Source organism: Trichechus manatus, unplaced genomic scaffold (assembly GCF_000243295.1).
Source record: "Trichechus manatus latirostris isolate Lorelei unplaced genomic scaffold, TriManLat1.0 scaffold00160, whole genome shotgun sequence".
In the NCBI taxonomy this organism is placed as follows: Eukaryota; Metazoa; Chordata; class Mammalia; order Sirenia; family Trichechidae; genus Trichechus; species Trichechus manatus.
In genome coordinates this window covers 3,561,891-3,588,933 of record NW_004444096.1, presented here as the reverse complement: position 1 = coordinate 3,588,933, position 27,043 = coordinate 3,561,891, and the positions used below count along the sequence as shown (strand labels likewise).

At 45.0% G+C, this 27,043-nt stretch overlaps 1 protein-coding gene across 3 annotated transcripts in view; it reads right to left on the bottom strand.

The window, feature by feature from the left end:
- Window positions 1-27,043, bottom strand: part of SVIL (supervillin) — a 242,596-nt gene that overhangs the window by 184,473 nt on the left and 31,080 nt on the right. For all 3 annotated transcript variants that reach the window (XM_023740604.1, XM_023740601.1, XM_023740603.1), the window contains exon 2: window positions 23,749-23,863. In XM_023740604.1, coding sequence (XP_023596372.1) covers window positions 23,749-23,786 — 38 coding nt within the window. In that variant the 5' untranslated portion in view covers window positions 23,787-23,863. The remainder of the gene's footprint in view (window positions 1-23,748; window positions 23,864-27,043) is intronic.

Sequence of the window (27,043 nt, the reverse complement as noted above, 5' to 3'; positions counted from 1 at the left end):
AGAACATGCTTTCAATTCCAAAGCTTTAAGTGCCAACATTTAGACAGAACATACTTACAAAGTTACAGTCATCAAATTGTTAGTAACAAACCTCTCTGTACCATAAAGTAAGTCCTTTATTTTTTAAGGAAAAAAAAAAAACTTATCCTTCCAAAACCAAAAGCTACGCCCAAGGCTATCTGGAGGAATAACCGCAATAGCCAGCAAATACTGGCAGGAACGTTCCAGAGCTTGGAGTCAACAAATGCTTAGGAAGCATGCTTAGACAGATGGCACTTAGAACACAAAACCAAACTAACCCTTTATTTTAGACTTATAGGAAGATTTTTTCACTTACTTCAAATTTCTGTATAATCCTCTAAGTTAAAGGGGAAAAATCACACTGCAATTCTTTATCTTTCTAATCAAAAGAAAAAAAAAACAGTTATATCCTTTAATCCGCCTTTGGACGTCCTCAGGGGTTTTCTTTAAGTCTCCTTCCAATGAACACTACTTTCAAATTCTAGACAAAAATTCCAACATGAAAAGTTAGCACAAGGAACAGCGTACAAAATCAGAGATCACCACGCAAACAAGGCAACCACAGCTATCAGAAGTGATGATTCCAAACAGGATAAATTTAGAATGGTGCTTTCCAAAAAGCACGTGGACACCAAACTCAGGAGACTGGTGAAGGCTACATCCCAAAAGTTTCTCTGAAAAAAGCATGACAAAATATTGTGAAAAGAAGTCTTCTTTTCGTAGTCTTCGGTCCCCCGGAGTCCTGGATGCTGAGCTTCCCCGATCTGGCCTTGGTGTGGCCGTCCATTACTGGGCAGATCCACGTGAAACCTGAGGGGCCTTCAGCTTCTGAGGACAACGGCAGGAGCAGTGTGGTAACTCCGCATGGGCCGGGCCTTTTATGGACTGAACTGGAGAGCACTGATACCAGCTCATATACCAGAAATAGCTCGTGAAACTCAGGATCCCATCAGCTGTTGCAACAGGCCAGGCCGGCAGCTACTTTAAATGCAATGAGATTGTCAACGTTGCCTTTTGGCTTATTTTATGGAGAAATTAAAGATACAACAGCAGTCAACTGAGCAGGCAATAACAGTACGGAATTGGGGGGGGCAAATGCTTCTCTAAACTCTAGTTTTTAGTTTTTAAAAAAAAAAAAGAAAACACAATCATCAATAAAGCTCCGACGCTGAACATTCCAAGAGTAAATAACACAGACATATAAACAGCATGTTATAATGGCACATGGCTATTTACAAGTTTACAAATTGAGAAGGCATCTCTGGATGTTCTTACCACTTCCAACAGTCGCAGACACTTAGACGCCAGAAGAAAGGATTGTGCTGATGCACTTTCTCTGAAACCACACAAACATTTTATCTTAACTCCAGAGACGGTGCTCTGAGCTGGTGAGATCCATCTCCAGAGAGATCTCGGGCCACTCACCTCACTTAAAAACGAGATGAACTTCAACGAACAAAAGGAAAAGAACACGTAAGCACAACTCTCTCTTAAAAGGCCACTTACATTGTTTAAACATTTAAACTAAATATTAAAACCATGCTTACAAAAATACTTACAATTAAAGGCATCCTGTTCTTACCAAGAATAATGGGAAGTCTTCATTGTTCCTCAAACCTTCCAGAGAAATCCCGAACCCCACAATACTTGTGCTGGAGCAGAAGCTGTCTGCCGCGCGCGCCTGGGGAATCTGGGTGGTATGCCTCTGGGTGTTAGCTTTCTTAGACCACCAGCTGCACAGTTGAGCAGAGGCCTCATAAGGAAGGATCCGGACTCCTGGTATTAATTAACCATGCAGGACAATGCTTCTGCCTAAAGGGACAGTCCTGTGGCCAGGTGAACGGATGACAGATACCCTCGACAAGCGCAATACTTAAACGCTGCTTCTATGACTATTTTGTGCAAGGGCTAAAAATTATTTACCCAGGCGAGATTCTGACCCACCTCCAGGAAACAAACAACCCCCCCAGCATGACTTCTGCACCCTAATCTCAGCCTGGCCCTCAACTTACTCTCCCTTGGACCGATTTTGCTTTTCACTCATTCTTAATTTTATTTTATCTGGCTTGATGTATTTATATAAGCTGCTTTAAACTCCTCCTGAAGCAAACAAACAAACAAAAAAACCCATTGCTGTCAAGTCGATTCCAACTCACAGTGACCCTACAGGACAGAGAAGAATTGTCCCATAAGGTTCCCTAGGCTGTAATCTTTACAGAAGCAGACTGCCACATCTTTCTTCCGCAGAGCGGCTGGTGGGTTTGAACTGCTGACTTTTCAGTCAGCAGCTGAGCAGTTAACCACTAAGCCACCAGAGCCCCTCCTGGAGCAAAGCAGAGTAAAAATAAAGCAAAACTTGTGTGAAATAGTTGACTATCTTGTACTTTTAAGAATAGATAGCAGGAAAAAATGAAATCACTGTTGCCACAAAAATGCAGGGTTTTTTTTTCCCCTAAAAAAGATTACCTCCTACAAAATAAACAGCAAAGGTTTGTATGCCTCTTAAGTTCTTGCTTACTGCTTCCCTGTAGCAACCAAACTGTCCTAGATAAACAGCACCGCCAGGCACTAAAGTCTAACAGAATGGTTCTTCTCAGTCATCTCTTTTATACTCAGGGGCACTTTTGTCTTTGGGGAGTCACTGGGTGGCACAAACAGTTAAGTGCTCAATTATGAACTGAAAGGCTGGCAATTCCAACACACCCTGAAGCACCTTGGAAGAAAGGCCTGGCGATCTGCTTCCAAAAGGTCATAGCCTTTAAAACCCAATGGAATACAGTTCTATTCTGACATATATGGAGTTGCCATGAGTTGGAACTAACTCGATAACAACTGGGTTTTGTCTTTGACTGTTCTAATCCTAGTTAATTCTACCAGTGTAATCCCTTTAAACACCTTCTTAAATATTTTCACTGTCTGCCTAACTCAGACAACTTTCTTGTCTCAATCCTTTCTCAAAAAAAAAATGGCAGTAATCAGAACGGACATGTTTGACGGCAGATTTCATATTACTCTGAAGAAAATGGAGGGAGTGAGGCCAAGATGGTGGAGTAGTCAGACGCTTCCGGTGGACCCTCTTACAACAAAGACCCGAAAAAAAAAGTGATTCAATTACATATGGCAATCTGGGAGACCTGAACATCAAAGGCAGAGTCGAGGAATCGGACTGAGTGGCAGGGAGAGGGAGAGACGGTTTGGAAGCAGTGAGGAGTTGTTAGACCTGACCCAGCGAGAGCCTGAGTCCTTCAGGCCTCAGCTGCTCAGGGGTGAGCGGTGAGGCAGGAGAGCAGCGGTGCTTAGGAGGCACGTTTTCCGCACCAGGAGAGACTGGCTGCTGAGAGTCTACTCGGCCACGCAGAACCAGTGAAAAGCAGCCCTGGATTGGCCAAAGATAAGTACTTGTCTATGACTTACTGCACGGATCAAAAACACCCCTCTAGGGGAAAAACCTCTCTCCCATTCACCTCCCCGCTCCCTGCTCTGCACTGGGTCCTGGACTGGCTTCAGCAATTGCCGAGTCCCCTGGGCTGGAAATAGGCTCCGTCACACGCCTGGAGCCATTCTCCCTACCTTGGAAAATGAACAAATTAACAAATGGGAAAAAATAAACTGCTGGCTCCCCTAAGCCAGGAACCTAGGGTTGGCACAGCTCCTTTGCCTAGGCACAGGCATAACGGATCCAGGGACTTTGAGTGCCCTTCCCCCTGCATAGACTTGCGTGGGCCCACCTCAACAGCGTAGGCCTTCATTACTGCAGTACAACAGGTATATACCAGAACTCTAACTTCAACTGTTTCAGCTGTGAAGTGGCATAAACAAACCATAAGTAACAATGCACAAGCACCAGATGAGAGACTAGATAAATGGGAACTCCTAAAAATCAAACATGTCTGCTCATCAAAAGACTTCACCAAAAGAGTAAAAAGACAACCTACAGACTGGGAAAAAATTTTTGGCTACAACAAATCCGATCCGTTTCTTATCTCTAAAATCTACAAGATACTGCAAAACCTCAACAACAAAAAGAGAAATAACCCAATTCAAAAATGGGCAAAGGATATGAACAGGCACTTCACCAAAGAAGACATTCAGGTGGCTAACAGACACATGAAGAAATGCTCACAATCATTAGGCTTTAGAGAAATGCAGATCAGAACTACAATGAGATATCATCTCACCCCAACAAGGCTAGCATTAATTCAAAAAACACAAACAATGAATGCTGGAGACATTGTGGAGAGACTGGAACACTTATACACTGTTGGTGGGAATGTAAAACAGTACAACCACTTTGGAAATCGATTTGGGGTTTCCTTAAAAAGCTAGAAATAGAAGTACCATACAATCCAGCAATCCCACTCCTTGGAATATATCGTAGAGAATAAGAGCCATCACATGAATAGATATACGCACACCCATGTTCATTGCAGCAGTGTTCACAATAGCCAAAAGATGGAAACAACCTAGGTGCCCATCAACGGACAAGTGGATAAACAAATTATGGTATATCCACACAATGGAATACTACGCAATGATAAGGAACAACGATGAAGCCGTGAAACATCTTACAGCATGGAGGAATCTGGAGAGCATTATGCTGAGTGAATTTAGTCAGTCACAGAAGGACAAATATTGTATAAGACCACTATTATAAGAACTCAAGAAAAGGTTTAAACACAGAAGAAAACATTCTTTGATGGTTACGAGGGTGGGAAGGGAGGGTGAGGGTTATTTACCAACTAGATAGTAGATAAGAATTATCTTAGGTGAAGGGAAGGATGGCATACATTACAGGGGAAGTAGCACAACTGGACAAAACCAAAGCTAAGAAGTTTCCTGAATACAGTCAAACACTTTGAGGTGTAGGGGGTCTGGGGACCATGCTTTCAGGGGACATCCAGGTCAACTGGCATAACAAAGCTTATTAAGAAAATGGTCAGCATCCTACTTTGGTGGGTGGCATCTGGGGTCTTAAAAGCTTGCAAGCAGCCATCTAAGATGCATCAATTGGTCCCAACCACCTGGAGTAAATGACAATGAAGAACACCAAAGACACAAGGAAAGCATTAGCCCAAGAGACAGAAAGGGCCACATAAACCAGAGACTTCATCAGCCTGAGACCAGAAGAACTAGATGGTGCCCAGCTACCACCAATGACTGCTCTGACAGGGAACACGACAGAAGAGTCTCAGGTGGAGCAGGAGAACGATGGGATGCAGAACTCAAATTCTAGTAAGAAGACCAGACTTAATGGTCTGACTGAGACTGGAGGAACCCCAGAAAGCATGGTCCCTGGATTCTCTATCAGCCCAGAACTAAAACAGTTTCCGAGGCCAACTCTTCAGACAGGGATTGGACTGGACTGTGGGACATAAAGTGATACTCGTGAGGAGTGTGCCTCTTAGCTCAAGTAGATACAAGAGACTAAACGGGCAGCTTCTGTCTGGAGGTGAGATGGGAAGGCAGAAAGGGTTAGGAGTTGGCTGGGTGGACATGAGGAATCAGGAGTGGAAAGGAGGAGTGTGCTGTCACAGTATGGGGAGAGCAATTAGGGTCACATAACAATGTATGTATAAATTTTTGTATGGGGAAAAAATTTAAAATCAAAAGGAAAATCATATATTATGCTTTAAAACTAGAAATAACAACTAAACTGATACTGGACTTACATTTCTCAGCGTACTGTATGCAGTTACCATTTCTTTTCTCATTCTGTTTTATTATTTTGCACTTCAAACATTAGTATATTATATAAATAACTATTTCTCATCCTCGTGGTACAGCGGTTAAGAGCTCGGCTGCTAACCAAAAGGTCAGCAGTTCAAATCCACCAGATGCTCCTTGGAAACCCTATGGGGCAGTTCTACTCTGTCCTGTAGGGTCACTATGAGTCAGAATTGACTCAGCAGCAACAGGTCAGGTTTATTACTTAATACTAATATTATAATAATACTGTAGTCTACTAGTCTTTCTAGTAACTTGTTCATTACATCAGCTTTATTTTGAGTTTTAGACATCCATAGACCAAAACAAACAAACAAAAAAAAAGAACTCGACCTAAACCTCACACCTTATACAAAAATTAACTATAATGGACCAGAAGTTAAATGTAAAATATACAACTATGAAATTTTTAGAAAAAAAAGTATGAGAAAATCTTTATGATCTAAGGCTAGGCAAAGAGTTCTTAGGCTTGAACCAAAAGCATAATCCATGAAAGGAAAAGCTGACAAATGAGACCTTGTCAAAATGTCACACTTCTGTTCTTTGAAAGATCATTTAAGAGGATGAAAGCACATGTTACAGAGTGGGAGAGAATATTTCTGACAAAGGACAAATATAAAAAAATAAAGAACTCCCAAACATTCAACAGTAAAAAAAAAAAAAAATCCAACTAGAAAACAGGCAGAAGATACGAAGAGACATTTCACCAATGAGGATATACGGATGGCAAGTAAGTACGTGCAAAGATATTCAAAATCATTAGCCATTAGGGAAAGGCAAATTCAAACCACAGTGAAATATCACTTCACACCTACCAGAATGGTTAAAATAAACAAAAGTCACAACACCAGATGCTGGCAAGGATGTGGACAAACTGGATCACTCACACACTGATGGCAGGGATGTAACATCACACAGCTACCCTGGAAAACAGGTTGGCAGTTTCCTATAAAACCAAATGTGCAACTACCATACGGCCCAGCAACCTCACTCCCGGGCATTTACTCCAGAGAAACAGAAACTCATCTTCACACACAAACCTGTATACAAATCTTTATAGTAGCTTTATTCATAATAGCCGAAAACTGGAACCAACCAGATGTCCTCCAACGGATGAATGGCCAAACACACCAAGGAATACTGCTCAGAGATGAAAACGGGACAAACTATGAACCACTTGGATGAATCAGTAGGGAATGACGCTGAGTGAAAAAAGCCCATCCCCAAAGATCATACATGCTCTGTGATTTCATTTCATTTTTAAGATGACCAGATTACAGAAATGGAGAACAGATCAGCGGTTGTCAGAGTTCGGGGAGTGGGGTGGCTATGAAAGGGTGACATCAGGGATCTATGTAATGGGACAATCCTCCTGTGACATGGACTGTATCCATGTCAATACCGCAGTCGTGATATTGCACTAGAGACTTGTTAGCACTGGGGAGACCAGGTAAAAGCTACACAGGGTCTCTGTATTATTCTGCCTTGGAATCTACAATTATCTCAAAATTAAAAGTTTCATTAAAAAAAAATTTTTTTCAAAACCAAAAACCAACTTCAAATGAAACATCCAAACATGATCTATTTGTAAGCGGCCTACTAAACTGTATTCGTACTTTAAATAAATTTGTATCAATTTGCCTGTCATCAATGCAATCTTAAGCATTTCAAATTGGAAATGTTCCTTTTTCCCTACAAGAGTAGAAGTCATCGATCCGAGGTAAAGTATATGACACAGAATAAGAAATGGAAGGCTTTTCAATTAAATATGCTTATTGAGCAGGTTCTACGAATACTGGAGTCACTCGATGGTACAAACGATTACCACGCTCAGCTGCTAACTGGAAGGCTGGAGGTTTGAGTCCACCCAGCAGTGTCTCGAAAGAAAGGCCTGGCAATCCACTTCTGAAAAATCAGCCATTGAAAACCCTATGGAGCACGTTCTACTCTGGCACACGTGGGGTCGCCATGAACGGAAGTCGACTTGCCAGCAACTGCTTTGTTGTGTTTTTTGTTTCTTTTTTAGGGATACTTCAACAGGGCACCTCTAATACCCAGGGCCCACCCAACAACAGAACGGGAGACCTCCGCATCATTTTGAGAAGTTCAATCCACTGCCCAAGACTGTTATTTTTCCAAAACTGGCCTATACTGTGGAAATAGAAGACAGTAACTCTGAGAAAGGGAGGAGACTGGGACATCTCAAATTTTAATGCTGCTATTAATATCACAGAAAACAAGTGTTTGAACTCCAGAACTCTACGGCAGTCCATGGAGGCCTCATTCTTGAAAATTAAATGGCAGTATAAAAGCGTGATCTTCTAAGAGGTCGAATAGGAAGAACCAGAATGCTTCAGCGCCCCTGATCCTCTCAGTTCTATCACTTAAAACCTAGATCCAAACACCCAGAACTGCCACTTCCGAGGGCCACACTAATTTATGCTGGCCTTTTATTTTTAGAAAAGATGAGCTCTGTGTAATGTCATGTAATATGGCAGATGAGACAAGGCTTCTTTCAGCTCAGTGAAAAGAGCACCACAAGCCCAAAAACATGCCCCAGCCTTTCTCATCTCCCACCCTCAGGCTGCTTCAACTTCACCTCCTCCCGTCAAGTCCTGCCCACCTATTTCTCTTCTTTTCCTCACCAATAAACTTCCATACTAGGAAGAAAGGCCCGGCAACCTACTTCTGAGAAATCAGCTCAAAAACTCCCTACAGCTCAACCCAAGGTTGAGAAGAGACAGCACTGATACGTCATAGGGTTGTTAACCATTCTCATAGGGCAATATGTGTTCTAACTGTTTAATGAGAAACTATTTGTTCTGTAAACCTTCATCTAAAGTACAAAAAAAAAAAAGAATTGTCTATGTGAGATCACATTGACAACAGCAACTCAAAAGGTTAGATGGGAAGCCTAGGGGGCAGTGAGTTGAAGATAATGGTGATGGAATAATTTGGAAAAGGAAAGTGAGAATAGCAGCACAACTGGAAGAATGTAATCGATGTCACTGAATTGTACGTGTAGAAATTTTTGTAGTGGTGTATCTTTGGCTACGTATATCTTCACCCCAAAAAAAAAAAAAAAAGGTCCTCCAAGGTCGAGAAGGGAGAGTGTTGACATGTCGTGGGGTTGTTAACCAATGTCATAAAACAATATGTGTACTGACTATTGAAAGAGAAACTATTTGTTCTGTAAACCTTCATCTAAAGTACAATAAAAAAAACTAAAAAAAAAAAAAATCCCTACAGCTCCCAACAGTCTTTTGTGCACAGACCTGCCGTGAATTGGGGCTGACTAGAAGGCAGCCAACAGCCACAATCTTCCGCAGTCACCGCCTTCACCTGCCCTGTGTCCCATTCGCTACCCTATCAGTTTTGCAATTTGATTTCAACTCCCTCCAGACCCTAGAAGGTGGTGCGACAATTAAGCTCCTGGCCGCTAACGGGAAGGCCGGTGGTTGGAACCCACCAGCTGCTCCACGGGAGAAAAAAACCTTGACAATCTGCTCCCGTAAAGTTTACAGCCTAGGGAGCCCTAGAGGGCAGCCCTACTCTGTCCTGTGGGGTTGCTATGAGCCAGGATCAACTGCCGGGCACAACAACCACCAGAACCCAGGAAGCGGCTGTCAGTGCAAGACCCCAACCATGGAGGCTCCCCCTGCCTCCTTGGGAACTGGCCTCCCTGTGGTGTCCTGACCATGCCCACCTTCATGGAAATGCTCCTTTTACACATTCCTTCACCACCACTTTCTTTGGCTCTCCCCAGAGCTTGCTGATGGCTCCCCTTTTTCCTCTCACCCCGCCCCCCTCCCCAGGACTACCTCCGGGGCCTTGGGAGTCTTCCCACGTGGCCCTCTCCTGAGTGAGTTCAGCCACTGCTGAGGCAGAACGCAGGACGCTAGCGAGTCCCCGGAGTTCACAGTATCAGGCTCTCTCACAGGGCCAGGAACCTAAAGACAAATGACACAAGATCGTCGTCTCCCAACAGGAAGCTTGCGCCTGATTTTCTGGCTGACCATCACATCACCGCCAGCCACCTGGTCACCCAAACCAGAAACCGGGGCCTTGGCTCACGGAGGCTCATCCCTCAAATCTCAGCAGTCCCTGAGTCTGGCCGCCTGAACCTCTAAGTCTGGCTCGGTCTCCCCTTCCTCTCTCCTCCTACTTTCCCTAAGGACGCTCTCAACCTCAGGGCTATTGTGAGGGCCTCCAGGCTCTTCTTCCTCCCCCTCTCCCGCCACCTCCCACCCTCTTCACTGCTTCCAGAATAGCCTTTACAAACATGGCTCTATCACGTCCCTGCGTGGTGCAAGGGGCCCTGGTGGTACAGTGGTTAAGGACTCGGCTGCTAACCAAAAGGCTGGCGGTTCGAATCCACCAGCTACTCCATGGGAGAAAGATGTGGCCATCCATAAAGTTCACAGCCTTGGAAAACTACACGGCAGTCCTACTTTGTCCTACAGGGTTACTATGAGTCAGAATCAACTCAACAGCAATGGGTTTAGGTTTGGGTTTGGGTGGTGCAAACACTTAATGCATCCAGCTGCTGACCAAAGGGTTAGAGGCTCAAGTCCACCCAGAGGCACCTTGGAAGAAAGGCCTGGTGATCTACTTTTGAAACATCAGCCATTGAAAACTCTATGGAGCACAGTTCTACTCTGACACACATGAGGTTGCCATGAGTCAAAGTCAACTGAACAGCAACTGGTGACTGATCTACACCACTTCCAACTAAAGCCTCCTCCTCACAAGCCCCAGCAGCGGTTCCCAAGCAGGGTACCGGCAGGTGCTGCCTTCAGCGGGCAGGTGAGGGCAAGGTACTTCTCACTGACAAAAGCTCATGTGACAACCATTTTAAATTGATTTTTTAAAAAAGAGCAAATGTAAGAATAACCTAATAATCACTTTCACCCTCTTGCATTTAGATATTCTTCAGGAAGAGGCAAAAGGAGCCAAATGGATACTTTGGAAATCCCATTTCACCCAGAGATTATCTCACAGAGACTAAGACCTGCAGTGACTTACTTTCATGGAAGCACTGCTTCTAGCTGTGAAGGCTACAAATAATTTTAGTGTCTTGTTTTTTATTGTCTGTTTTTTAATTGTAGTTTAGGCGAAGGTTTACAAGACAAACTAGCTCCTCATTAAACGACGAGTACACGTATTGTTTTGTGACAGTGTCAACACTGTCAATGTCAACCCCATGACATGTCAACACTCTCCCCCTCTCGACCTTCACTGCCCTATTCCCAGCTTTCCTGTCCCCTCCTGCCTTCTCGTCCATGCCCCTGGGCTGGTGTGCCCATTAAGTCTCATTTTGTTTTACGGGCCTGTCTAATCTTTGGCTGCAGGGTGAACCTTGGGAGTGACTTCATTACTGAGCTAAAACGGTGCCCGGGGGCCAATCTTTGTCGGGCCAGTAAGTCTAGTCTTTTTTTGTGAGTTAGAATCTTGTTCTACATTTTTCTCCAGCTCTGTCCGGGACCCTCTGTTGTGATCCCTGTCAGAGCAGTCGGTGGTGGTAGCCAGGCACCATCTAGTTGTGCTGGGCTCAGTCTGGTGGAGGCTGTGGTACTTGTGGTCCGTTAGTCCTTCAGACTAATCTTTCCCCTGTGTCTTTAGCTTTCTTCATTCTCCCTTGCTCCCAAAGGAGTGGGACCCGTGGAGTATCTTAGATGGCTGCTCACAAGCTTTTAAGACTCCACTTAATGTAGTTTTATTACAAACAGCACATTTTGGACACACAGAGGTGCTGTGTGGCCGGTGGGAATATCAGCCAGCACCCGTGTGCTGGTGCAAAACAAAAGGTCAAGGATAGCTGCCCTGATGGACACACTCCAAAGGCCCCAGCCTCTCCAACCTGGCCCTTCCCATCTCTTCAGCCTTATGTCTCGCCTCCCTCCCCGGAAGGTGGCCTTTGCCCAACCATAAAACCCACACTGGCCATCCCTGCTTTGTCCAGGATCTTCTCTCTGGTCTGAATGCCTTTCCTTCTTTCTCTACTTGGATGGATGGGTGGATGGATGGATGGATGGATGGATGGATGGATGGGTGGATGGATGGATGGATGGATGGATGGATGGATGGATGGATGGATGGATGGATGGATGGACGGATGGATGGATAGAGAGAGAGAGAGATAGCTGTCATTGAGTTGACTCCGACTCACAGTGAGCTTATGTACAGAGAAACAAAATGCCGTCTGGTCTGCATCATCCTCACGATTGTCAGCATGTTAGCATCTGTCACTGCAGCTACTGTGTCAATCCATCTCACCAAGGGTCTCCCTCACCCTTGCTGGCCCTCTGCTCCACCAAACATGATGTCCTCCTCCAGCAGTTGATTCCTCTTGATGACATGTGAAAAGCAAGCCAGTTGGACAATGTTCTGTTGTGATCAATAAGGTTTTCATTGGCTAATTTTCAGAAGTAGCTTGCCAGGCCTTTCTTCCTAGTCTGCCTTAGCTTAGAAACTCTACTGAAACCTGTCAATCATGGGTCACCGTGCCAGTACTTGAAATATCAGTGGCATAGCTTCCTGCAACATAGCAACATGCAAGCCACCACAGTACGACCAGCTGACAGACGGGTGGTGGCTTCTCCACTTAGAAAACCCTTAACCGTCCTTCAAGACTCAGTTTAAGTCACATTATAAACAACTCTTTTGCATGACTGCTAATCTCTAGACTGTGAGCTTCCAGAAGGCAGGGACTCCATGTCCTCTTTGTATTCCCAGAAACTTCAGAAATGTCTGCTACTCGATAATAATAATAATAAATGATCGTGATACGAAGACTCAAAACTAGAATCAAAACAGCTTGCAATTAGATCTCTTTTTCCTCATTTTAATTCAGTGAAAACATTCTCCTTTTATCTAGGTTTGACTAATATTTAACATTTAATATTTAATATTAATATTTAGTATTTAACATCCCTCTGAGACTGGGGAAAGAGACCATCGCTCCCCAGTTTATAGGCAGTAAACAAAATATGTTCTGCCAGCGCCGGTGTTATTATATAACAGCTTCGCTTCCCAGTCTCCCTCCATGAAGCACCTACTTCCCAAGTCATGATGTCAAGACGCTGGCCAGAACTGTCAGTGCAGAGAAAGGATGACAACAAAGCTCTCTGTCTAACAGCTCCGCCTTCCGGAAAGTTCCGCCTTCTAAATGGCAATGAACTTGAACAATCATTGGGAGTATTTTTAAGCTGCTCATTTCCAGAGGATGAAAAGACCAGACAACAGGACCTGTATTCTGTTCTAATTTCTGGTATGACAGGGCCAGACTTGGAATCATTTCATTTTTTTTTTTTCATGTTCTCAGTCAGCTTAGGGTTTCAACATCTCTGAGAGAAGACGTCTACCCTGATAAACCCCAGTAGGAGTCTGAGATTACAGTCTTCTGAACCAGGGACAGATAATTTTCCTTGTGAGTATATTAAAAAAGGAAAATAGACTGTTTTCAGTAAAAAAAAATACTTTTCAACCAACAAATTCCCTCTCTTAGATACCCAAAATCAATCAGAGACCGTGTGTCTGTCTGTCTGTCTCTTTCTTTCTCTGTGTCTGTCTCAAAGATTATGGCGAGCATTACTGACATCAGAGGAACATCTTTCGAGCTCCAAGGTCGTCTAAAGGTCACTGGCTTGAAGAACCGACAGGCGAGCCAAGGCTTCCCCTGCAGGCTGCCGCTTCATAGCCATGGGTGTGTTGCCGAGCTCAGCAGGAACAGAACTTCTGGCCCCGAGGTTGTGAGTCTGCCGGGGGCGCCTTGTTTATGAGTCCTGGCAGCAGGGACACAGCTCTTACACAGCCGCACCAACATCACATTCCTGGACACCAGGCTTGGGGTCCAGAGAGCAATCGGAGATGTACAAAATGGGACACATGCCATCTAGGCCATTATATATCTGAAAATACGGGATTCCTGTCTTCTCTCAAGCAGCAATTCATCTCACAGCAGAACCACAGGCTGCTTCTCAAGTCGGGATACAGGGGGTGGAGTAAGGATTCCACAGCCCTTTTCACGCTGTTGCTGACATCACAAAGACGAACACCATTAGTGGTTTTCTTTGCTGATCCCAAATGCCAAGTGGGAACGGACGATTCTTATTCCGGAATGAAAACGCTAAGTGTCTGTGGTAAGAAGGAGAGCTGTTAGGAAGCCAGCATCTGCGCTGTGCCACGAAGGAGAACCGGGAGCAGCATCCCTCAGAGACACGCGGGAACAGAGGAGGCCCAGGCAGCTTTCTCTGGAACCACACTCCCCAGTCTCCATACACCAAGAAACCCCACACCCCATTAGCTGGAAGCACAGTGCAAACACTCTCCTGCTCAATAAGGTTTCCACCGTAGAAGTTCATTTCCAGTTTTCCTACGGAAACAGAGTTATAAGTGATGGCTAGACACTCGGGCCAGCCCACAAAGGCCTGATAAACCCACAGTAAAGTGGAACCACAGTGCCAACAACTCTGGAAAACGGAACCACTACATGTTGTATCTTGTACGTGTAGCTCCAACTGGGGGTCCCGGGACACATTTCCTGACAGCACGTGTGGGGAACTTCCTACCTAAAGGGTGGGCGGTGACTCCTGTATTGGGGGCATCGGCTACAGAAATGAGAAGGGCGCCATCTGAAAACAAAGGTGGGAGAAGGGGAGGAAGAATCAGTCAACTGTGGGCACAGGTTGGTGCCAGCCGGTGGGCTGCTTTCAGGAGGCTGAGTCATTTCTGGGATAGGTAGACGACACTAAGAACTGCACAAAGTTCAAGAAAGGAAAGTAATAGAAAATGTAGCAATTACAAACACGGACTCTACGAGTGCAAAATAGTTAACACGCTCGCTGCGACTCAAAGGGTTGGCGGTTCGAGTCCACCCAGAGGTGCCTCAGAAGAAAGACCTGGCGATCTACTTCCCAAAAATCAGCTACTGAAAACCCTATGGAGCACAGTTCTACTTAAGACGCTCAGGGTCACCAAGAGTCAGAAATGACCTGACAGCAACTAGTTCTTACAATAACGGAATGAACTGAATAAGTTGAGGTGTATGCAACATTTACTTCATTTTGTTCTGGTTCTCACTTCACTGCTCTCAGGTGAAAATCTGGTGTCCGTGAGGGGACTGAGGAGTCACCCGTCTAGATAAGACATGTACAGCCCCATCCAGTTCTAAACACTGGGTCTGCGATTCTGAGGCAAAGCAGCATTCCCTGCTCCCTGGGGGGAAAACGAAGAAAAGGAGAGACCTAAGAGAAAGGGGCTAAGACATCAGTGCGAGGAGAGGTACTACCTCAGTGTGAGGCTTCTGGGCGAGAATTCTTAGACAATGGGACAGTACGCAAAGATGAAAACATATGATCACACCCGACCTCCCCTCTAGTAGAGACCCAGTCTATACCGATCGCGTCAGAGACCTCGAAGCCGTCTGTCAAACTCATTACACCAAAGGGGATTATTCCTTAGCATGCATGAACAACGCCCTTCACAGGATCTACCAAAAAACGCCTGGTGATCTTGGAAGTGGCATCGAGTGTGCACACTGTGTCAGAAGGAAGAGAGGAAATACATAAGCAAGTATATTTTCAAACTACTACTTACAGAGGGCAGCAGTGGCTCAGTGGTGGGGGTCTCACCTTCCGTGCAGGAGACCTGAGCCGGATTCCCGGCCAGCGCACCTCCCACGCAGCCACCACCCGTCTGTCAGCGGGGGCTTGCAGGTTGCCGTGATGCTAAACAGGTTTCAGCAGAGATTTCAGACTAAGAGACTAGGAAGAAAGGCCTGGTGATCTACTACCGAAAATCAGTCAATGAAAACCCAATGGATCACAGCCGTCCAATCCGCAACTCATCATAGGGATGGCGTAGGACAAAGCAGGGTTTCATTCTGTTGTGCGTGGGGTTACCATGAGTTGGGGGCCAACTTGACATCAGCGAATGATAACAACAACACTACATTTATTTAGGAGTTCTTCCAGGTACTCTTAACTCGTGGATGTGGCTTTCTTCAGCTTACACTCCCACCCCAAGTGGCACAAGCCCCTAGAATGTGAGTTCCGTGAGGACAAAAATTTTTGTCCACCTTGTTGACTGGCCCATAGTAAGTGCTCACCAAATATTTGCTAAATGAATAGAATCAATAATAGATATCATCTTAGTTTCCTAGCGCTGTCACAGCAAACTGCCCCCAAGTGTGTGGCTTTAAAAACAGGTATTTTTTCATAGTTCTGGGGGCTAAAAGTTCAAATCAGGGAATCAGCCATATCACTTCCTTTGAGGGAGGAACTTTTCCATGCCTCTCTCTTCGTTCCTGGTGGCTGCAGCAATCCCTTTGCTGCTTAGAGATGCGTCTGCCTCTGTTATCACATGGTGCCTGTCTGTGTGTGACTCTGCTTCCACAGATCCGCTCTCCATTTTTATAAAACATCATCAGGAGGGATCAGGATGAGGACTCACCTGACCCAGGTATGGCCTCACTGAATTCAACTGACAACAAAAGAAAACCCCTATTTCCAAACACAGTCACATTCATAAGTAGAGTGACTGGGACTCCACCGTACCATTTTGGGGGACACAATTCAATCCATGACATACCTTTTGTAGGGAAAGTGCCCAAAATAGGTTTTTTTCACAGGCTACTGTACCTTCCATGGACTCCCCAACCTGCACCCCTCAATCTGTGTCACAGCTCCTGCTGGCTCTTGGACACTAGCCTCCACATGCCTCATTGAGCTCACCTCCTCCCCAAATTCCTCTTTGGGGAAGGCTTTCCTCACTAAGCAGAGCTCGATTTCAATATGGGACTCTCTCGCAAAGCTCTCCGTGCATTCTGACCTGTTAAGCATGGCCCTCCCTAGGTGGAGCCACAGCACAAGGCCCGTGTGCCCACGGAGGCACTGGTTTTCAGCCTTTAGGGCAGGTGAATTTTACCTGAAGGCAGGATTACTCTCCAGAGTCATGCTCACAGCACAATCGAACCAGTGGCCACTGAGTCAAATCTGACTCACAGCAACCCCATGTGCGTCAGAGCGGAACTGTGCTCCGTAAGGTTTTCAACGGCTGTGATCTTTCAGAAGTAGATGGCCAGGCTTTTCTTCCAAGGTGCCTCTGGGTGGGCTCAATCCTCCAACCTTTTAATTAGCCTTAACCATTTGTACCACCCAGCGACTGCTCACAATAGGCACCCCCCACAAGTGTCTTCTGATGATGGCCACGTGGGCAAGCCCAGTCCCTTCTCCCCAGTAACAAGATACTGCTTTATATACCGACACACATAAATTCAGATCCCTAGTGGGCAGTCCAGGATACGAAAATTACAGTAATTTAATCTTGCAGAGGAAGAAGTATGAACCTCCCTGACATGGCCTGACAAAGAGCAAAGTGATTAACAGCAGGCTGCACACAGGTTAGGGTACACTGTGACGACTCCCCACGGGTTACAAACCAAACAGTGGGGACCAACCCATCCAGCATCAGAGAAGCAACACTTTGATTTCTGCCTCAGGGAAGGAGAAACAAGGAACAGGATGCCATGCTCTCAGGCCCACATTTGAACATCCTTTGTTTTTTTTAATACGGACGCAAATTCTGTGACTGAGGGAGCAGAGTAGTGGGATTTGAGGCTCCCAATCTCGTCTGCTGTATCTTCTGACTCTGGTATAAACTACTTAAGCTCTGAAGCTTATTTCTAAGTGGGAACTGTCAGGTTTGCAGAATCATGGTGTCTCTGAAAATGACCTATAAACCCCAATCCTCTGCAAGGGAAAATAAAATAAAATATGCATAGGACAAGCACCACGATGGGCAGCAACGCCAATAAAAATGTTCTCTGAACCACAATCACAGAAACATATAGTTCTGGAGGAAGATCTTGACCTTTCCCTGAAACCTTCAAAAGGACAGTAACAATCCCCACCTCCCATCTCCAAGAAACCACAGCGCTGGGAAGGCTGGCCAGGGCGTCGCGGCCGCCCTCAACCAACACTCAGCTCGCTCTCTCTCGCTCTTTCTTTTGCACAGCTGCATTCAATTTTCTGTCCTTGGGGTTTTTAAAGGAACATTTCTTCTAGAGCCAGGATTCTCAAGTTTTATGGTTATACAACTCCCTCCCAGGGCCAAAGAATGTTTGAAAAGTCTTAAGCCCAGCAAAGAGAATTAGCAAAAAAAATCCAAATAAAAGTGAAGTAAAAAACTAAGACTTGTTCCAATTTATATTCGACCTCTTATTTGGCTGTACTGTACCTTCTGTTTGCCCTTGTAGGCTTTTGCTGCGTATTTTTCATTCAAATTTGGGGTGTGTGTGTTTGTGTGCGTGCAGCAGGTGGGGAACAGAGAACACAAAGGTGTACCGACAGCGTTCCCTGGTTTCTGTTCCCTGTTCTGTGGTCAATTCCACTTTACACAAGGCCTCCACGTTAAACTGGATCTAATAAAAGATCACAACAGAAGGGATTCCTTTAGGATTTTTGTGTGCTTGTTTGTTTTCCCCATCGAGAGGGGTGGGAACCCTCTGATTTTTGGTAGTACGGCAGCAGTAAAAAAAAAAAAAAAAAAAAAACCCTGCGTTTTTACTTAAAAAGCCAAATCTGTGGCACTTTTAGTTGAAATTCTCTAAGCTTGGTACGTTATCAACATCCAGATATCACTGTTGGAAAAAAGAGGGGGGATAAGGCCCCCACCACCCAACGAAGTGCTCACCATCGTTCTCAACGTAGCCAAAAGGAGTTATTTTAGAAAATCGGAAGTCCCTTACCTGTCCTCTTCCGTTCTTCTTTCTTCAGGTCACCCACATTCCCACATATCCAAGAAATCTGTCCAAAGGCTCTGTCTACACAGGCTCATAAACACTACTTCTAAGTTTGCCCTGAAGTCTTCCAAAGACTCACTGCCTGTTTTATGAACATTCATCTGATCAGACAGACAAAGCGAAGCTCAGGCTTGGGGCCTGAGGTTTGTGACACAGTACCCACCACCCATAGGAGAGGCCTGGCCGCATCCCAAGACAAACAAGACTTTTTTTTGAGAAACAAAGTAATTTGCACAGATTCACCCCGAGCAGACAAGAACTAATCAGTGCTCCTCCGTAAAATGATCTGAAATGTTGTTAGCAACACCTGCTTAATATAGCCCAATTCTCTGAAAACGATTAGAAGACACGGCAGTCTGACCTTGTTCCATCCAAATCACGATGAGTTCTTGAGGCAGGCTTCTCTCAAGAGGCAGCTGTGAGCAGAGCAGACCAAACCCGTTGTCTTTGCAATGACTGACTTTCTCTTGTTCTTTTAAACCAATAAATCAAAAGTACCTTTCCAAGTGCCCTTTAGCACAGCCATCTAGCCAAGATAACAGGTTGAGATATGTCTTACTTATCTAGTGCTGCTGGAACAGAAACACCACAAGTGGATAGCTTTCACAAGCAGAAATTTATTCTCTCACAGTTCAGGAGGCTAGAGGCTCGAACTCAGTGGGGAGCTCTGGAGGAGGGCTTTCTCTCTGTGTTGGTTCTGGGGGAAGGTCCTTGTCTCCTTTCAACATCTGTGGGCCCAGCGTTCCCTGGAGATCTCCACGTGTCTTGGCATCAAGCTTCCCTGGGTATGGAGGGTTCTCAGAGCAGGTCCAAAGGATGCACTCTGCTCCCGCTTCTTCTTTCTTGGTGGTAGTGAGACCCCTCCCCTCTCTGCTCACCTCTCTCTCCTTTTATCTCTTATATCTTTTTTTTTTAAGTGTCCGTTTTATTTTTCATGTGCAAACTGTTACTGTCTAAAGCTTTCAGAAGGACGTGTACAGACATGGACACTCTGTAGAGATGAGGATTGTCATTCCTTACGGCCTTCCTCCGTGAGGCAGAGTGGTGGCGGGGTGTATTATAGAAACACCGAGAGAAAGAACAAGTTCCGCTACAGAGAAGTTCTAGTGCCCGATTCAGTCAGGCCAAGGGGGGGGGGGCCTCTGTAGGTTGACTGTCCACTCTTTGACGGAGGTGTCATGGGAGGTTGTGACCAGCGTGTGCTCATCCAGCCAGGCCAGGCTGCTGACGTGGTGTAGCCTGTGTGCGTCTTGGATCTTGACTCCGGTCTCGGGGTGACTCAGGATCCAGATGTACACCATCACGTCCATGCCGCCAGAGACAAAGTGCTCATTGTCCCAGGACCAGGCCAGACAGATGATCTTCCCATGGTGTCTGTAGAAAATGTTCTCCAAATAGCTGTTAGCCACACTGAAGAGCATGACCACTCTGCCGGCGTCCCACACGGCGAGGAAGGCCTGTCCTGGGAGTAGGCCAGATGTGTCATGGGGCCCTTGGCCTCCAAGACTTTGCCCTCGTTCCTCAGCGTGGAGCCCAGAATGGAGGAGAAGGGGACATTCCTGTCCATGCCCCCAACGGCCACCATGTCGCCCCCAGGGTGCACTGCCCCCACCTCAGGCTCGTAGTCGGGGTTGACGCTGAAGTACTTCTTCTGATCCTTGAGCAGGTCAACCTGCCCTATATACACAACCACTGTGTAGGCCCCGGGATAAAAGGTGTGACTCAAGTAAGGGTGTGACTTAAGTAAGGGTGTGAGGTCACACCCTGTTGTAAGGCTGTGACTCAAGATACACCCCATACTGATCTTGCCTCATTAATATATAGAGGTTAGGATTTACAACACATCATAAAATGGAATGTAATTACATCAGATCACAAAATGGAGGACAACCACACAATACTAGGAATCATGGCGTGGCCAAGTTGACACGTATTTTGGGGTGGCGCAATTCGATCCATGACAAGGTTCAAATGATTCCTCGCAGACGACCACTGTATTTCTCCTGTGATCAGAAGTTAGTAAAAGGCCCTAAACCTAGCACACGGGATAGCCTGAAAGCCAGGATTCCAAAATCAGGGTTTCTTTTAAGCCAGAGATGTCCTCATGGATGATAGTCTAGCTTCTAACCAAGTGGACATACTACTTCTAATATTATTTTCTTATAATAATAATAAATATAAAAATCCTGTGGATATGTGCTCTAAAATAAATTGGGGCTTCTTTCAGAATAAGAATGTTTTAATGAAAGTAATACCAAACGATTCTTTCCTCAAAATCCTCAATACATACCCCTCACATGTACAACAAAACATAACCAAACAATAACCACATAAAAAATAATGATAAAACAAAACAAAATCCACACACATACACACACAAGAAAAATCCTTACGAGGAGCCTTTAACCAGGGCTTGAAAGGAAGGATGTTCTCTGATTTCATGCCAAGTCAGTCAGAAAACATCAGATTTTTAAAAATATTATTTTATGGTAGGCTGTTTATACTTCATATAAGAAAAGGCAGAAATAATAGCTAGAAGCACTCAGATACAACTTACAAAATCAGGCTCACTAACACGCACGCACACACACACACACCCACACACATCTTGTAAAGGAAAAAAACAAACACGGCTTGAACTCATCCACAAAGTGTGTCTTGAGTTATGTGCTCAGAACATGAGGTTTGCACAAAACATCAAATGGGCTTTGTTTCTACATAATCTAAAATAGGAAAAAAACTCATGAGGAAAGAATGTACTAAAGCTAATGGGTTAGATCCAGAGTCAAAGTACTTCTGAGGTTTAGGAAACGCATCTACCTCAAGCGTTTGTGAGTACGTGCCTTTTGAAAAAGTTACTTTTTTTTCCTGCACTTCAGGAATCGCTATCACCTCTGTGGGCCAAACACTGGGTCGCACCAATGTCTGAAGAGATACAATGCACGCACAGTCAGGATTCTGCTTTATAAAGACTTCCGTTGCATCTAAAAGTATGAAACACCTTTTCCCGTTATTCTGATTCCAGATGAAGATTTTCAAACAGTTCTAGCTAAACTTCAAAAGCACAATAGTAAAATCCTTGTCTTAGCGTTCTCCTCATCAAAATAACAAAATCAAAACCATCAGAGAGCAAAGCAAAGAATGGCACTCTTCTTTGAAGTTCACCTAACACCACCCTCTCTCGTCCTTGCCTAGAAGCTGGCGGCTCCCTTGCTGTAGGATTCATACACACACGATCTGGCTCCAAGGGAAGAGATGGCTTTCAAACCCACCCAGACCTGTTCAGTTTCTCAGCAAAGCAGGAGAGGATCCAAGAGCAATTTTCACCAAAGTGTGTGTGACGGTTAAGGTTATGTGTCAGCTTGGCTAGGCTATGATTCTCAGTGGTTTCGCAGATATTTTGTGATCATCCTTCATTTTGTGATCTGACGTGAGCAGCCCATCAGTTGAAACAGGAGTCTCCTTGGGGGTGTGGCCTGCATCCAATATATCTGGCAGTTCTGGCAAAGCTCGCCCTTGCTGGATCCTGCATTCCACTGGTCATTCTCTGACTTCTGGTTCCTTGAGATGTGAGCCAGCAGCCTGCCGTCTGACCTGCAGATTTTGAAATTCACCAGCTCCTGCAGCCCTGTGAGCCAGCAGCCTGCCCTACGACCTGCAGGTTTTGGGTTCGTCAGCCCCTAAGACAACATGAGTCAGGAGAAGCTTCCAGCCTGATGTCTGACCCACAGATTTGGGACTGGCCAGCCTCCACAACTGTGTGAACCATTTCCTTGAGATAAATCTCTCTCTGTAGATGCCCTTCATCAGGCTGAAGAAGTTCCCTTCTCGTCCTAGTCTATCGAGTGTTTTTACGATGAAGCAGTGTTAAATTGTGCCAAACGCTTCTTCTGTGCGAGACGTATCCTTTTGCACTTGCTGTCCCCCTGTCTGGAAGCTATCCCTATACTCTCTGCATCACTTCCTGCTTCTCGTCTTTACAGGTCTCTATTTCAGAGCCAGCCTCACCAACCTACCCAAAAGTTCCCATCCACCCCCGTCTCTTCCTCAGTCAATCACATAACCTTCAAAGCACTTAGCTAATATTATTAAAATTATAACTTTTGGTAACACTTACCCACTGCACCCCAGGGCTCTTGTCTAGGACTTAGCATGTACCAACACAGAGTCATCATTTTAACCCTCGTAACAAGCTTGTGAAGTAGATACTATTATCACCATTTCACAGACGAAAAAACGGAAACACAGAGAGGTTAAGAGTCTTTCCCAGGTCATACAGTTTATAAACGGCAGACCTAGGATTTTAACCCATGCCATCTGGCTCTAGAGACCATTCTCTCAAATATTTGTTACTGTGACTCTCGGTTATTACCTTGTTTACTTACTTGTTAATTTATTTACTATCTATACACAAGAATCACCAATGTCATTTCTTGCTATGGTCTTAGCAGCTAACATTACGCATGGCTGGCCCAAAATAGGCCTTAAATAAATATTTAATGAGCAAATGGAAAATGGGTCCCAAGAAAAGGGTTCCATAGGACTCTGGAAAGCACTGTTGACTACACGTGCGCATGGAGAGTCACAAGGCTAATTAGTTTTGCCAAGGCTTTTTGAGATCCTTCTGTAAGGAAGGTTGTTTAACTTTAATCCAATGTTTTCCAAACTCATTTGATCACAGACCCATCTTTCCACTCTGGACACACTGCATTAATAGCTTAAGGACCTGTGTTCCACGGAACACACTTTGAGAAATACTGCCCCAAAGTCGCAGTTAGATCAGAAAGTATCCCATAAAGACACTTCTGGCCCCAATTTCTATTGCTGGCTCTACTCTTACCTTGAAAAATCTAACTTAGAGTCCGTGAAAGCTTTCGCATAGCTACATCTCAGTTTTAGAAAGAAAACTTCAATATTAAGCTTCCCTTTCCTTTCCTAGAGCTCCTAAAGTAAGCACAACGGGGTACATAGCTGCTGAGTTAAAACGAAGATTTTTCCAGCTATCAAAATGGCTCATCTCCCCCACAGCTTTATCCCATACTTCATCGCAAGTAGCTGCAGTTTTCACAGAGCTCTGGTTCACTGGATGTGATTTAAACAAAATCACCCTTCAAAATGTACTTTAACATTTTCTCAGAATGTAGGCAGAACCAGTAGTGGATTAACCACAAAACTGTGATATTTCCTTCCAAAATACTTACGTTAGTGCTGATACTGCATTTAAATCATGGCTTCGCATGTGGAAGGGCTTCAAATCTTCATATCACAGCTTTCTGCGTCTTCAAGGTCATCTACTTGAACTCTACACTTTGCAATCTAAGAAAGAAAATAACAAACAGCGTAAGACAACAGCCACACATATGGGCAAAACAGTGTACTCTGCTGTGATTGACTTTCTGCTTCTGAAAAGCTTTTTTCTCTTTCAATTATTCAACCAGTCAGTGACTACAAAATACTGGCAGTGGTTACAGTATTTTCCAAAATCTCTTATAAAAAGAATTCAATAAAAGAATGCACGTTGTCCTCTACCTCAGACGAGAATAAAATCATTTCCATATTTAACAGTACTCCAAAGCTCTTATTTTTCTAAGACGGCTGAAATTTCATATATTTGGTCTAAAGGCAGGAGTTATCTTTGGCACTTTCTAAATGCAAGTTTAAATGAGATCCAAATAAGGGGACTTGGGAAGGGGAAAGGAAGACCTAAGAAGACCAAGGAGAATGGGTTGGACTCATCACGGGGCAGGAGTTGGATGTGTCCAGGGAAGGGAAGCTGAGACTTCACAGTTAGAAAAAGCTTCCAGAGAGAGTAATTAGGAGAACGGAGAAACTAGTCTAGGGTACCAGAGTGAGTGATTTGGCTACAGTGTGGTCTACGTCTTTCATTCAAGGCAGAGCCAATCTTCAACGAACATTTATTTTCCTCAGAGGCTGGGGAGCAAGAAAATCTCACCTGTACCAGAAGTGCGACAAATTGAGCTAAGGCAAAATGTACACATCCCCACGACATTTGCCTAACTAGGCATAATTTGTATACAAGATGACTCACACAGTAATACAGTCACTCCTTACACCCTAAAAGGCTGTCAGCCTGTGTGGTATTCTGATGACTCAGCCTGGAAGAGGGTACTGAATAAAAAAAAAAAAGAAAAAAAAGGAAGGCTGCAGCCCAAAGATTCATACTAAAGAGAAAAGGCCCTTAGGTTTATTACTAGGTTAGTGGTTAAGACAGAAATGGCTTTGAGAAACCTTTTGTTTTAGCTACTGAGGCATTTCCTCCTACTCCCTCCCCACGTCTATTCAGCACTTCCTCATATTACCTTTCGAAAAAGTTGTTTTAGGAAACAGTTCCTCAAACACAGATGTCCCCGACCTGTACGGTGGCCAGCTACACACCAGGCTCGTAAAGGGCCAGAGCTGACATCCCTCAGGGCTGTTTGCTACAAGAATGCGGGTGGGCTGGTGTCAGAAGCCAGCCTTACCTGATGTAGAGAGAATGGGGTTCATTTCCACAAGTCCAGCCCAGAGGCAAATTATAAGGGAATCAGCTAATGGTGGGTGAGAGGGTGGAGGAGAGTCAGCTCATGTGAAGTTCTCACAAGGCAAAAAAAAAAAAAAAAAAACCATTATTATCATCACTGCTTAGTGAAGTTCAGACAGCCACAAACTCATTGCTTTAAGCCACAAAGATGGCTGCGGTAAACACAGACAAACTGTTGGGCTAAGTAGACTGTTTTTGTGCCAAAAGAAAACAAAAATCATTTTTCCTCCTCCCCCACAAATCTGCTTATTAGTAAAAAGCTTTGGATCCATGGGAACTGGGCAAGACCCAAGACTCATTTAAGTCCTTCTTCTTCAAACCACTCCCCAGGGAGCCCTGGTGGCACAGTGGTTAAGCGCTCAGCTACTAACTGATGAAAGGTCAGCAGTTGGAACCCACCAACCAGTCTGCGGGAGGAAGATAGGGCAGTCTCCTTCCATAAAGATTACAGCCTTGGAAACCCTATGGGGACAGTTCTACTGTCCCCTATAGGGTTGCTATGAGTTGGAATTGACGGGGAGGCAACAGGTTCCACCCTGGGGCTCTCCTCAGTGCTCTAAACTGGGGAGGAATTTGCCTGTTTCAGAAAAGGAGACCCTCTTACAGCCCGAGAGGAAGGAAAAATGAAAAAAACGTCTGAAAGGGAAAAGGCCAAGAGAAACAAAAGAAGCCAAGGGGGAAGGGCGGGCCAAGAACCCAGGAGCATAAAAGGCCCTCAGCTCTCCCTCTTCTTAACGACAGCCCTACTGTGTCCTTAGAGTCACAAGTTTGTCCTTGGCCCACAGCCCCTGAGCATCTTCTAGGGCCGTGGTTCTCAAACAAGTGTGCAGGGGAACCACCCGAGGGCCCACGGCCGTGCAGGGGAACCACCCGAGGGCCCACGGCCGTGCAGGCGGATACCCGAGGGCCCACGGCCGCGCAGGCGGATACCCCAGGGCCCACGGCCGTGCAGGGGAACCACCCGAGGGCCCACGGCCGTGCAGGCGGATACCCCAGGGCCCACGGCCGTGCAGGGGAATCACCCGAGGGTCTATGACTGTGAATGCAGATAGAAGAAACACTTCAGGGGAGTTCATGAACCCAAGGACCAAGGAGTTTAAAAGGTCTGTACCTAAAACACTTTAGTCCTAGGAACTTAGTTTTCTCAAAGCCAAAGGGTAAACCTCAGTCACTTCACAGAATGTCATACATTGAAAGGAAAACATGACAATAGGATCAGCTTTCATACAAACAGGATAAATTTGGGAGGAAAAGAAAATAGCAAGCATACAATCAGAAAAGGTCCAAATTAAGGGCTGAGTTGAGTTAATAAACTAGCCAAAGCCGTATAAAAGTAGAAAAAATTCCAGAGGAAAATGGGGCATTGGAGAAAGGACGAGCCGCACAGTCAATGCAGCAGGCAGAGAAGCAAAGCTCAAGGGCCGAACTCAAAGAGCTTTGTCTTGTGCCTCTGGGGCTCTCTGGACCTTTTGAAACTATTTATACCCAGTCAAAATACACTTGCGCTTGACTGTCAAATGATTATTAATGCCTATGTTAAATCTCTGAAAACTTTGTGACCAACCCAAGACTAACTGCATCTTAAGAGATATGCCAAAGGGAAGACAGACTTTTAAGTTAACATTTCAAAAGGCTTTTGACAGAGGTGCCAGTGGAAATGCCCAGAGTGAACAGACATTTTCAGTGACTTTAATTCTCACATACCACTTAAGCACCACACTGCCAAGTGCCTCTAGTTTCGGAGCTATAAGCACAAGGTTGTCCCCTCACCAGGAGTCCAACGTTCCCATTACAGACTATAGGGATGAGGCTTTCATAATATCCAACTCTTACTCTGGCTACTTTCTCCCATCTTTCTTTCTCAAGATGCCTAGAGAGAAAAGCAGAGAACTGCCCCACTGGGCTTCCAAGGCTGTAATCTTTACGGAAGCAGCATATACTAATATCTTATATAG